Source organism: Urocampus carinirostris, unplaced genomic scaffold (assembly GCF_059441175.1).
Source record: "Urocampus carinirostris isolate Australia breed hairy pipefish unplaced genomic scaffold, RoL_Ucar_1.0 HiC_scaffold_97, whole genome shotgun sequence".
Taxonomy (NCBI): domain Eukaryota; kingdom Metazoa; phylum Chordata; class Actinopteri; order Syngnathiformes; family Syngnathidae; genus Urocampus; species Urocampus carinirostris.
The window spans coordinates 15,001-27,500 of record NW_028283204.1 but is presented as its reverse complement, the minus strand read 5'-3'; the positions used below and the strand labels follow the sequence as shown (position 1 = coordinate 27,500).

General features: G+C 41.8%; 1 protein-coding gene across 1 annotated transcript in view; it reads right to left on the bottom strand.

Annotated features, from left to right (window-relative positions):
• Positions 1–4,175: 4,175 nt before the first annotated feature.
• LOC148345107 (protein Spindly-like) overlaps positions 4,176–12,500 on the bottom strand; it is an 11,045-nt gene continuing 2,720 nt past the window's right edge. The window contains exons 2-3 of the mRNA XM_088325914.1: positions 5,937–6,040; positions 4,176–4,538 (exon numbers count right to left, since the gene is read on the bottom strand). Of these exons, the coding sequence (XP_088182040.1) occupies positions 4,394–4,538; positions 5,937–6,040 (249 nt within the window). The 3' untranslated portion in view covers positions 4,176–4,393. The remainder of the gene's footprint in view (positions 4,539–5,936; positions 6,041–12,500) is intronic.

Here is a 12,500-nt window from a genome sequence, read left to right as displayed (position 1 = left end):
GGTCTGATGGGAACGGCTCGCAGAATCTCCTGTCAGAAGAAGTTTCAATTCACACCTCCGGCAGAACTTTGCCCATGTCCCGAGGGAGGCGGGGGACATTGAGTACGAGTGGACCATGTTCCGCGCCCCCATTGTCGAAGTTGCTGATCGGAGCTGTGGCCGTAAGGTAGTTGGTGCCTGCCGCGGCGGCAACCGTTAGACCCGCTGGTGGTCACCGGCGGTGAGGGATGCCGTCAAGCTGAAGAAGGAGTCTTATCGGGCCTTCCTGGCCTGTGGGACTCTGGAAGCAGCTGGCAGGTATCAGCTGGCCAAGCGGAATACAGCTTCGGCGGTTGCCGAGGCAAAAACTCGGGCATGGGAGGAGTTTGGCGAGGCCATGGAAGCCGACTTCCGAATGGTTTTGAGGAAATTCTGGTCCACCATCCGGCGTCTTAGGTGGGGAAGCGGTGTGTCATCGACACTGTGTATAGTGCCGATGGGGCGCTGCTGACCTAGACCCGGGACGTTGTGATCCGGTGGGCGGAGTACTTCGAAGACCTCCTCAATCCCAACGACACGTCTTCCTCTGGGGAAGCAGGGCCTGGGGACTCTGGGTTGGGCTCTCGTATCACTGGGATTGAAGTCACCGAGGTGGTCAAAAAACTCCTCGGTGGCAGGGCCCCGGGGGTCGATGAGATCCGCCCAGAGTTCATTAGGGCTCTGGATGTTGTGGGCGTGTCATGGTTGACACGCCTCTGCAACATCGCGTGGACATCGGGGACAGTGCCTCCGGACTGGCAGACTGGGGTGGTGATTCCCGTCTAAAAGAAGGGGGACCGGAGAGTGTGTTCCAACTACAGGGGAATCACACTTCTCAGCCTCCCTCGTAAGGTCTATTCAGAGGTACTGGAGAGGAGGGTCCGCCAGGAAGTCGAATCTCGGATTCAGGAGGAACAGTGTGGTTTTCGTCCTGGCCGTGGAACACTGGACCAGCTCTGCAGGGTCTTTGAGGGTGCATGGGAGTTTTCCTATCCGGTCTACGTGTGTTTTGTGGACTTGGAGAAGGCATTCAACCGTGTTCCTCGGGAGGCCCTGTGGGGGGTGCTTCGGGAGTATGGGGTACCGCACAGTCTTATCCGGGCTGTGTGGTCCCTGTATGCCCGGTGCCAGAGTCTGGTCCGCAATGCCGGCAGTAAGTCCAATTCGTTCCCGGTGAGGGTTGGGCTCCGCCAGGGCTGCCCTTTGTCACCGATTATGTTCATAACTTTTATGGACAGAATTTCTAGGCGCAGCCTTGGCGGGGACGGAGTCCGGTATGGGGGCCTCAGCATTGCGTCACTGCTTTTTGCAGATGACGTGGTGCTGTTGGCTTCCTCAGGCCATGATCTACAGCTCTCGCTGGAGCGATTCGCAGCCGAGTGTGAAGCGGCCGGGATGAGGATCAGCACCTCCAAGTCCGAAGCCATGGTACTCAGTCGGAAAAGGGTATTCTCCCTCCGGGTCAGGGAGGAGGTCTTGCCCCAAGTGGAGGAGTTTAAGTATCTTGGGGTCTTGTTCACGAGTAAGGGTAGGATGGAATGGGAGATCGACAGACGGGTCGGTGCAGCCTCTGCCGTCATACGGTCCGTCGTGGTGAAGAGGGAGCTGAGCCGAAAGGCAAAGCTCTCGATCTACCGGTCGATCTACGTTCCTACCCTAACCTATGGTCATGAACTTTGGGTCATGACCGAAAGAACACAATCCCGGATACAAGTGGCCGAAATGAGTTTCCTCCGCAGGGTGGCTGGGTTCTCCCTTAGAGATAAGGTGAGAAGCTTAGTCGTCCGGGAGGGACTCGGTGTAGAGCCACTGCTCCTCCGCGTTGAGAGGAGCCAGTTGAGGTGGCTCGGGCATCTAATAAGGATGCCTCCTGGACGCCTCCCTCGGGAGGTGTTCCAGGCATCTTCCACCGGCAGGAGGCCCCGGGGGCGACCCAGGACACGTTGGAGAGACTATGTCTCTCGGCTGGCTTGGGAACGCCTCGGGGTCCCGTCGGATGAGCTGGAGAAGGTGGCTTATACACACACACACATACATGTATCAGTGTTCTTATTTGCCCGCGTCCCTGCGTCCTAGACGCATCATTTTTGCTGGGGAACGTTGCTGCCCCCGCGACCCGACCTCGGATAAGCGGAAGACAATGGATGGATGGATGGATGGATATATATATATATATATATATATATATATATATATATATACACACACATACATATATCAGTGTTCTCATTTGCCCGTGTCCCTGCGTCCTAGATGCATCATTTTTGTTGGGGACGCATCATGTCAAATCAACGTGCGTCCCCAGGACGCAACTTTTTTGACACAAACTTGTCATTATTACCCGATTACTTTTTTTTCTAACTAAGGTTTACCGCACTCCAAACTTTTCGTCAGGCAGATCCGCCATTATTGTTTTGGTCTCGCGGTTCGAGTTTTCGTCTGCATGCCAATCTCGGCAAACGAGATCTCGTTGCTTCGAGATTACGTCATTGTTGTGGTGCTTGTCGTCCAGGGAAGGTGAAAGTTCAATATGCTTCCAGTATTAGGTGAAAATCAAAATTGGTCATTTCTTTAGGGTCAGTAACAAGTCAAAACATAATGCAGAAAGTGATAACAACGGCAAAAATTCGGCACGAAAAAACGGCGGAGAAATTCTTCCGAAGATCGCCGAGGCAAGGAAAAGACGAAAGAAAATAAACAATAGAAAACTAGCTAGAAAAGGAAAGGATATATATATATATATATATATATATATATATATATATATATATATATATATATATATATATATATATATATATATATATATATGTGTATACACGGTAAATTCCGGACTATAAGCCGCTACTTTTTTCCCAAATGTTCAGCCCTGCGGCTTATTCAGTGAAGCGGCCAATTTATGGAATTGTTCTAACGGCCACCAGCGGCGCTGGTGTATAAAAGGTAAAATTAAGACCAGTAGAATATGTGCGCTAAGAAAGACTGCAACCTCTAAGTTTAAGCATACATTATCATTAAAGTTAAGGTACGTTCCGATAATGAGGAAGACGCCCTTGAGGGTGATAGTTATGAGGAGGAAGTTGAGGACGATCTACCGTGAATTTCACAATCAAGGGATGCTTTTTTTTAACAGGCATGTTTGATAAATTGCAAGCGTGATCCTAACTAGCGTGTTGGTACCTTTATATTAAAATTATATTATTATTATCAAAGCTTTGAAAACTCTCTCGGCGTACAGTCTTTCTTCGTAAATATGTGTAACCATGAATAATACGTATTTGCAACTGTATATTTTTGTAATGTATTTATTTTAGAGATTTATTCTATTGTGTGTTCTACGGACGAATCATTTTGTTTCCTTGGATTGATTTCAACGGGACCCGGACTTTACAAGTCTGCATCATACGTTAATTACGGGTGTCATTTTCCATTCATGTTGCCGACTATGGTCCTAGGATGGTGTACTATCTATGCAGTTACAATCGTGGAACTTTCAGCCTGGTCTAGGTTAAACTTGTGACTGTGTCACGAGTATTATTGCGGGCGCAAGCGGCTTATACATGGGTGCGGCTTGTGTAAGTACAAAAGTGGCAAATCGCCTAAAAGGTGGTGGGTGCGGCTTATAATCAGGTGCGCTCTATAGTCCAGAATTTACGGTATATATATATATATATATATATATATATATATATATATATATATATATATATATATATGGGGCCTCAATGATTCTGAGATAGGAGAGCAATAAGCCATGGTTTGAAATCATGCACAGCACGAAAGGTTCCCCTGCTTAAACCAGCACATGTCAAGGACCGTCTTAAGTTTGCATATGAGCATTTTGGATGATACAGAGGAGTAATGGAAAAAAAGTTTAAAGAGAGGATGAATGGGGATGTGTATTGAGATTTTCAGGAACAACTTCCTTCCCTCAATCAGAGCATTAAAAATGGGTCGTGGCTGGGTCTTCCAACACGACAACAACCCTTAGCACACAGCCAGCAACAGCCTAGAAACCTGACTGATCTCGAGAAGATTTGTGTGGAGGAGTGGGCCAAGATCCCTTCTGCAGTGTGTGCAAAACTGGTGAAAGGCTACAGGAAACGTTTTGAAATCTGTAATAGCAAATAATGGCCAGTGTACCAAATATTAACATTTATTTTCTCAGGTGTTCAAATACTTAATTGCAGCTATATCACACATATAAACTGTTAAAAAAAATCATGCATTGTGATTTCTGGACAGTGGACATGCACCTACGATGAAATTTTCCATGATCTCTTAGTGGGAGACAGCAAAAAAGCAGGGTGTTCAAATACTTATTTTCTTCACTAATTATTTTAATTTGGGTGGTATTAATATATTGGAAGATGTGTTATCCATGAAAGAGGTGTTCTACCTGTTTGAGAAGATTTTCCCCTGTGAAGAGCTTCCGTTCCAGTCCGAGAATTTTCTGACTTTCTAGCAAAGACTTCATCCTTTGTTGGGAGAGTTCATCTCTTAAACATTCGACATCCTTACTGCACATGTAAAAATATAAATAATAAAATTGTATTTACAACGTGTACAAAAGTGAGCTAATATTACATTACATTAATATTGACATTTTCTGGACACCTAAATACGCTTTACAATTTTTTAAGTAACTTGGATGAAACACCAAGGAAAACAGTAAATACATGTTTTTCTAGCAATTCTGATCATCTCCAGTTAATTTTAGCTTATGACACCAAGAAACATATTTTCTATGTATTAAGCCTGTTTAGAATACTATCCTGCTACAAATGCCTTTCCCACCAACCTTTTCTTTTTAAAATTTACAAAACCCTGATTTTGGGGGCATGCCCCCGGATCCCCTTAAACTGTCCACATACCAGGGTCTCACAAAATGTTATGGCAAATACTGGGAGCTTTCGTTTCTCCTGAGATCAAAAACTGATTTTACACATTCTGAAGTTGATAAATGAAAGTACAAAAAAAAGAAGCAAATCTAAGTACAATTCCGGCAAGTTTGACTGAGAGCCTCGAAAATTGGCAAACATGAGACCCTGATACACACAAATAACTTCAATAGTACGATATCCTAAAATGTACGGGAAATAAACTGAATTTTGAATCTCCAGTTTTGGCCATTCTTTTTTCTCTTGTCATGAACAGATGATTTACTAGACTTCAAACTTGGGCTAGGAACACCTCTAAAACAGGAGTTACTTTTCCACTTTATGACGGGTACAGGGCTCCATGTGTAGATTTTTATTGCTGCTTCAACACAACAGACAAAAAGTGTGTGCGCTTGAGTACTATAGCGTAACACAAGGAACCTCCATACTTTCAATTTTGAAAAATCCAAACAAAACCAAATCTGAAAGTAGCTGTAAAAGGCTCTCTCCAATCATTGCATTTTTTCTGCTTTATCTGCTTCAATTCTGGTGGTCTTGCTAGCTTTTACCTAAAGGTACATTGTGTAGTATTTGACCAGAAGATGGCACTATATTGTGTAATGCAAACGAAAACCAGTGCCAAATGAGCATAGTGTAGCAGCAAGATGCCAGACAAGTATGGTGGTGACTACTAGGCATTGATTCCGCTATGTTTTGGGCGGCAGTAGCTCAGGATTAGTCGGTTAGTTAGTGTGTGTAAAAGGGAAAGTGTGTACACATTGTAATGCGCTTTGGGAGGTCTTCATTGACTTAAAAAGCGCAAAATAAATGCAGACCATTTACATTTACATTTATGTAAAGGAAACACACATTTTTCTCACCCTATGAATATATATATATAAAATTGTTATGATAGTTAATGTAATAAAGCCTATTATTCAAATAAATGTTTTTTACTAAAGTAAGTTATTATGTGCCATTAGAAGGCCCCAAATCGAACACACTGTCCCTTTAAATGCATAAAAAAGTAAGACTCACATTGCAATGCTTAGTTTCATCTTGAGCAGGTCAGTACAAAACGTTTCATCCCGGCCATGACCAATTTCTGATGGAGGTGTATTTTTCACATGAGTCGTCAATACCTGCATGAACAAAAAACAAATTTAGTTTTGTTGAATGTGTTATTGGAATAGTTTAAAGTTAGCTAATGATTTCCTAGTGTGGGATGTCTGATTGACACACACACACACACACACACACACACACACACACACACACACACACACACACACACACACACTATGACCCTCAGCACGTGACGTCAAGTGGCCTTCTCTCGCAGAGTAAGAGTCATGACGGTTGGCAGGAGGGCACAACAGTGGAGTTAAAACAAATACTAATAACCACAATAGAAGACTATAACCAACACTTCAGGTGTTTGCAGTACGAGAGGTGTGTGAGAAATATTTGACAAAAGGTTATAATGTTAATTTGGCTATCATGGACTTGGTAAAGGCGTATGACAGAGTTGATAGAGAGGCGTTGTGGCAGGTGAAAGCAAGAATATTTGGCAGAGGTGTAGAGATGATAGATAACAGTGGGACGGTGTGGCAGGTAAGTCAGTTGTTTGCAGATGACACAGCGCTTGTGGCTGATTCTGAGGAAACCTTGAGAAGGTTGGTAATGGAGTTTGGAAGAGTACTTGGGTTGTGATGTGGCTGCAGTTGGTGGAATGGAGTGCGAGGCATTGCACAGAGTGAATCGAGAAAGCAAGGTTTTAGGTGCACTGAGGAGAGTGATGACCAACAAGAGTATAGGTATGGATTTTAAGAGGGGACTGTATGAGAGTGTGATCTTGCCGACTGTGTTGTATGGTGCAGAGACTTGGAGCCTGAACGCCGATTTGAGAAGGAAATGAAATGTTTTTGGGATGAAGTGTTTGTTAAGTGTGTTAGAGTGACAAGATTGGATGGATTGAGAAATGAAATTGTGAGAGACAGAACTGTAGGAGTGGAACTGAGCAAGCGTGTGGATAAGAGAGTGCTCGGTTGGTTTGGACACATGGAGAGGATGGATAAGGAGCGAATGTTGAAGATGATCTACAGAGCAGAAGTAAATGGAAGGAGACCAAAATGAAGGCCGCAATTGACGTGAATACACACACACACACACACACACACACACACACACACACACACACACACACACACACACACACACACACACACACACACACACACACACACACACACACATACAGGACTGTCTCCGAAAATTAGAATATTGTGATAAAGTTCTTTATTTTCTGTAATGCAATTAAAAAAACACAAATGTCATACATTCTGGATTCATTACACATCAACTGAACTATTTCAAGCCTTTTATTATTTGAATATTGCTGATTTTGGCTTACAGCTGAAAAAAACTCAAAAATCCTATCTCAAAATATTAGAATACTTCCTCAGACCAAGTAAAAAAATAATTTTATAACAGCAAAACTAAATCAAACATTTGAAAATGTCCATTGATGCACTCAGTACTTGGTTGGGAATCCTTTTGCACGGATTACTGCATCAATCCGGCGTGGCATGGAGGCAATCAGCCTGTGGCATTGCTGAGGTGTTATTGACGCCCAGGATGCTTCGATAGCGGCCTTCAGCTCATTTGCAATTGTAGGTCTGGTGTCTTTCATCTTCTTCTTAACTATACCCCACAAATTCTCGATGGGGTTCAGGTCAGAGGAATTAGCAGGCCAATCAAGGACAGTGATGCCATGGTCAGTGCACCAGTTACTGGTGGTTTTGGCACTGTGGGCAGGTGCCAGATCATGCTGGAAAATGAAATCCTCATCTCCATAGAGCTTTTCAGCAGATGGAAGCATGTAGTGCTCTAAAATCTCTTGGTACACAGTTGCATTTACTCTGGACTTGATGAAACACAGTGGACCAACACCAGCAGCTGACATGGCTCCCCAAACCATTGCTGACTGTGGGAACTTCACACTGGATTTCAAGCAACTTGGATTTTGCTCCTCTCCAGCCTTTCTCCAGACTCTGGCGCCTTGACTTCCAAATGAAATGCAAAACTTGCTTTCGTCTGAAAAGAGGACTTTGGACCACTCTGCAACTGTCCAGTGCTTCTTCTCCATAGCCCAAGTCAGACGCTTCTTCCGTTGTCTTGAGTTCAGAAGTGGCTTGACCATGGGAATACGGCTATTGTAGCCCATTTCCCGGACACGTCTGTGAACTGTGGCTTTTGATACCTGGACTCCAGCTTCAGCCCACCGTCTCTGAAGCTCCCCCAAATTCTGGAAGCGGCTCTTCTTCACAATTTTGTTAAGGCTGCGGTCATCTCTCTTGGTTGTGCAGCGTTTCCGGCCACATTTTTCCCTTCCGACAGACTTTTTGTGGATATGCTTTGAAACTGCACTCTGTGAACAGCCTGCTCTTTGAGAAATTTCTTTTTGTGTCTTACCCTCCTGATGGAGGGTATCAATGATGGTCCTCTGGACAGCAGTCAGATCAGCAGTCTTCCCCATACTTGTGATTTAGTTTACTGAACCAAGCTGAGTGTTTTTAAGGCTCAGGAAACCCTCGCAAGGTGTTTCGAGTTAATTAGATGATTCAGGTGATTAATTGAATAGCCTACTTGTATACTTTTTCATGATATTCTAATATTTTGAGATAGGATTTTTGAGTTTTTCTACAATATTACTGTATATATATATATATATATATATATATATATATATATATATATATATATATACTGGACTGTCTCAGAAAATTAGAATATTGTGATAAAGTTCTTTATTTTCTGTAATGCAATTAAAAAAAACAAAATGTCATACATTCTGGATTCATTACACATCAACTGAACTATTTCAAGCCTTTTATTATTTTAATATTGCTGAATTTGGCTATTCCAGTTGATGTGTAATGAATCCAGAATGTATGACATTTTTGTTTTTTTAATTGCATTACAGAAAATAAAGAACTTTATCACAATATTCTAATTTTCTGAGACAGTCCAGTATATATATATGTATATATATATATATATATATATATATATATATATATATATATATATATATATATATATATATATATGTATAGAGGCAGCACAGTGGTAAGCGCGTGTGCAGCACAGTTCTGAGGTAGTGGGAACCTCCGGCAAGGGTTCAAATCCAGCTACCGGCCTTACTGTGCGGAGTTTGTATATTCTCCCTTTACTTGCGTGGGTTTCCTCCAGGCACTCCGGTTTCCTCCCACATTCCAAAGACATGCATTTCAGGTGAATTGGCCGGTCCAAATTGTCCCTAGGTGTGACTGAGTTGTCTGTCCCCGTGTGCCCTGCGATTGGCTGGCAACAAGTTCAGGGTGTCCCCTGCCCACTGCCCGATGATTGCTGGGATGGGCTCCAGCAACCCCGCGACCCTACTGAAGATAAGCGGTGCAGCTAATGAGATGAGATATATATATATATATATATATATATATATATACCGTAAATTCCGGACTATAAGCTGCTACTTTTTTCCCAAATTTTCAACCCCGCGGCTTATTCAGAGATGCGGCCAATTTATGTAATTTCTTTAACGGCGCTCGAGTATGAGAGGTAAGATTTAGACCGGTGGAATATATGTGCCGAGGAAGATCACAACTTATGAGCGTAAACATACCCTCATCGTGCAAATTGTACAAAATAAGGCTCATGACGCAGCTAACATGTTAAAGGTAAACTGGCATATTGGTAAGGTGTATTGAAGTAAGGGATCATGGAGCGACGTCATCATGATTAAATTTATTTCCGACATTGAGAAAGACAACTTAAGTGTCTTTACTAATGAGGAAGAAGCGGATGGCCTGCCATGATTCTTGCGACTACGGCATTTATTTCCTTAACTGACTAATTTGAAGGTGTGCGAGTGTCTTGTTAGTAGCGTGAGGCTACCTCCCAAAAAGGCACGGTTTAGGATGAAAGTTATATTATTATTATTAAAGCTTTGAAAACTCTCTCGATGTACTGTCTTTCTTTGTAAATGTTTAATATGTATTTGCAACTGTATATTTTTGTAATGTATTTATTTGTATTCATTTGAGACACTTATTCTGCACGAGCAAATTAAAAAAGAGGGGCGGAGCAAACGCCAACGCAGATGGGAAAGTGGGGACCGGTAAAGGTGAGTTTTTGTGGACACGGCGGACAATAATGGATATGTATTTTTCCCACCCTTACCTTAGAAATATACACTTTTTTTTCCCTGGATTACTATCAACGGGCACCCAAAATCTGCAGGTCTGCAACAAATTTTAAGTACCTATATCATTTTCCGTTCATTTTGGCGGCTGTGATTTTTGGACTGCATGCTTCAATGAAGGACATTTAGTTTCAATCGCGGGACTAGAAGTTTGGCTTGGATTAATTTCGTGATTGTTTTATGTGGGTGCATGCGGCTTATATACAGGTGCGGCTAGTGTATGGACAAAATCGGTTTTCCCCTTAAAATGTCATGGGTGCGGCTTATAATCAGGTGCGCTCTATAGTCCGGAATTTACAGTATATATATATATATATATATATATATATATATATATATATATATATATATATATATATATATACACACACATAGATACCGTATTTTCCGCTCTATAAGGCGCACCCCCCAAAAAATAGTTTTTGGTCCTATATTTTCCATACATAAGGCGCACCGGATTATAAGGCGCTACAATGGGAACGTCGACAAAACAGTCAGATAGTTGAGTGAAACTTATTACCCACTTAACATTCCGAAAGCTTGCAAAGAAGCAAATACGTGTCTCACACATGTACGGACACAGTGTCTGTACAATGTCACCAATCACTCAAATGCATCGTTCCAAATATAATTCGTAAGGTTAAAGTCTTGGGATTCAAGAAATGCCAAACATTTCTTAGTTTCCATTTTATTTTTTGCTGGCAACTGTGTGGACAGCAAAGTAAAAAAAATATTGTGCAGGGAAATGGGGTTATTTACTGTGCATATGACAATAAACACTTTGAATTGAATTTAGTTTAAAAATAGACTCATCAAAGAAACATCAAGATCGTTCTAAAACAAGATACCGGGGAAATATAAAGCTGCATATCTCACTTAAGTTCTCTTGCAGCCATCACGTTCAATAATGATACGTAACCATGGTCTTCTTACAACCGTGAGTGTAGTAAATCCAGGAGAGTAAAATATTTACAAATACAGAATAGTAAAAAAAAAAATTCTCTGTGCCTTAGTGCAACCCAACGTGTGATTCACATTCATCTTTTTCGGCCAATTGCAGGCTTTGTTTCGCCCCTTTAGCCTATGCAAGCCTGTAAATGATAAAAAGGATCCACCCCATTTACCTCTGAATAATTTTACCCAATAGTGACTGATTCAAATGATGATTGACACATGGTTTGGGAAATGAAACGCCGGTATAAAAAACCCAGCATACACCGTGGACTACTTCGCCTTTGGGGGAAAATCTAGTCGGCGGCTGCTTGCCTTAGTTGCAAGACTTTGCGACTTAATATTGATCCATATATAAGGCGCACTGTATTATAAGGCGCATGGTCAGCTTTTGAAAAAAATAAAGGCTTTTAGGTGCGCCTTATAGTGCGGAAAATACGGTACACACACATATATATATATATATATATATATATATATGTATATATATATATATATATACATACACATACATACATATATATACACATACATACATACACATATATACATACATACATACATACACATATATATATATTATACATATACACATATTATATACATATTATATATATACATATTATATACATGTATATAAACATATATACATATTTAATGAAGGATTTTATAAATTTGACTATAAGGGATTTTGTACGATCAAATACAAATTACATTTAATGCAAAATATATCCACTGGCTGGGCTGTGGGTCAGGTCATTGCAACCTAGTGGAGGATGATGTTTACAGAAAACAGCAGGAATTGGGACGAAGGGCTGATATGATAATCAGCGCTTCCTGACGCAAGAGGGGACTTGGTGACGCAAGAACGCTCGGGGTCCAGACATCGAGGGAAGGAGGTGGAGCCCACGTGGGGATTCTCTGGCCCGCCCATGGGAGGAGCCGGCGCGCCATTGTGCGGGGAGAAGAGGGCCAATGAGAAGAAAGCTAAAGCTAGTTGCAGACACACATAGCAAATTAGAGAAGGGTGGGATGTCTTTTGATATGTCTTTTGAAAAGTATAAATGATCCTGGAAACATCGGTGTGGAAGAGTTGTCTCCGGAGGGCACACTTACATCTGCTGTTGTGAATAAACGCACCCCCGTGCGGAATTGTAGGCTGTTTGATTATTTTCTTTTATTCTCTCTCAAAAAAACGAGCACGCGTGATTGTTGGGTAAAATTAGCTCGTGTTTGGTTAATGGAGTCAGATAACTAATTCGAACATTTTGGTATACGTTTGTACATTTTTATAGTTAGAAATCCAACAATACACGTACAGATATTATATATATATATATATATATATATACACACATATACATATGAATCTACACATATATATTCAT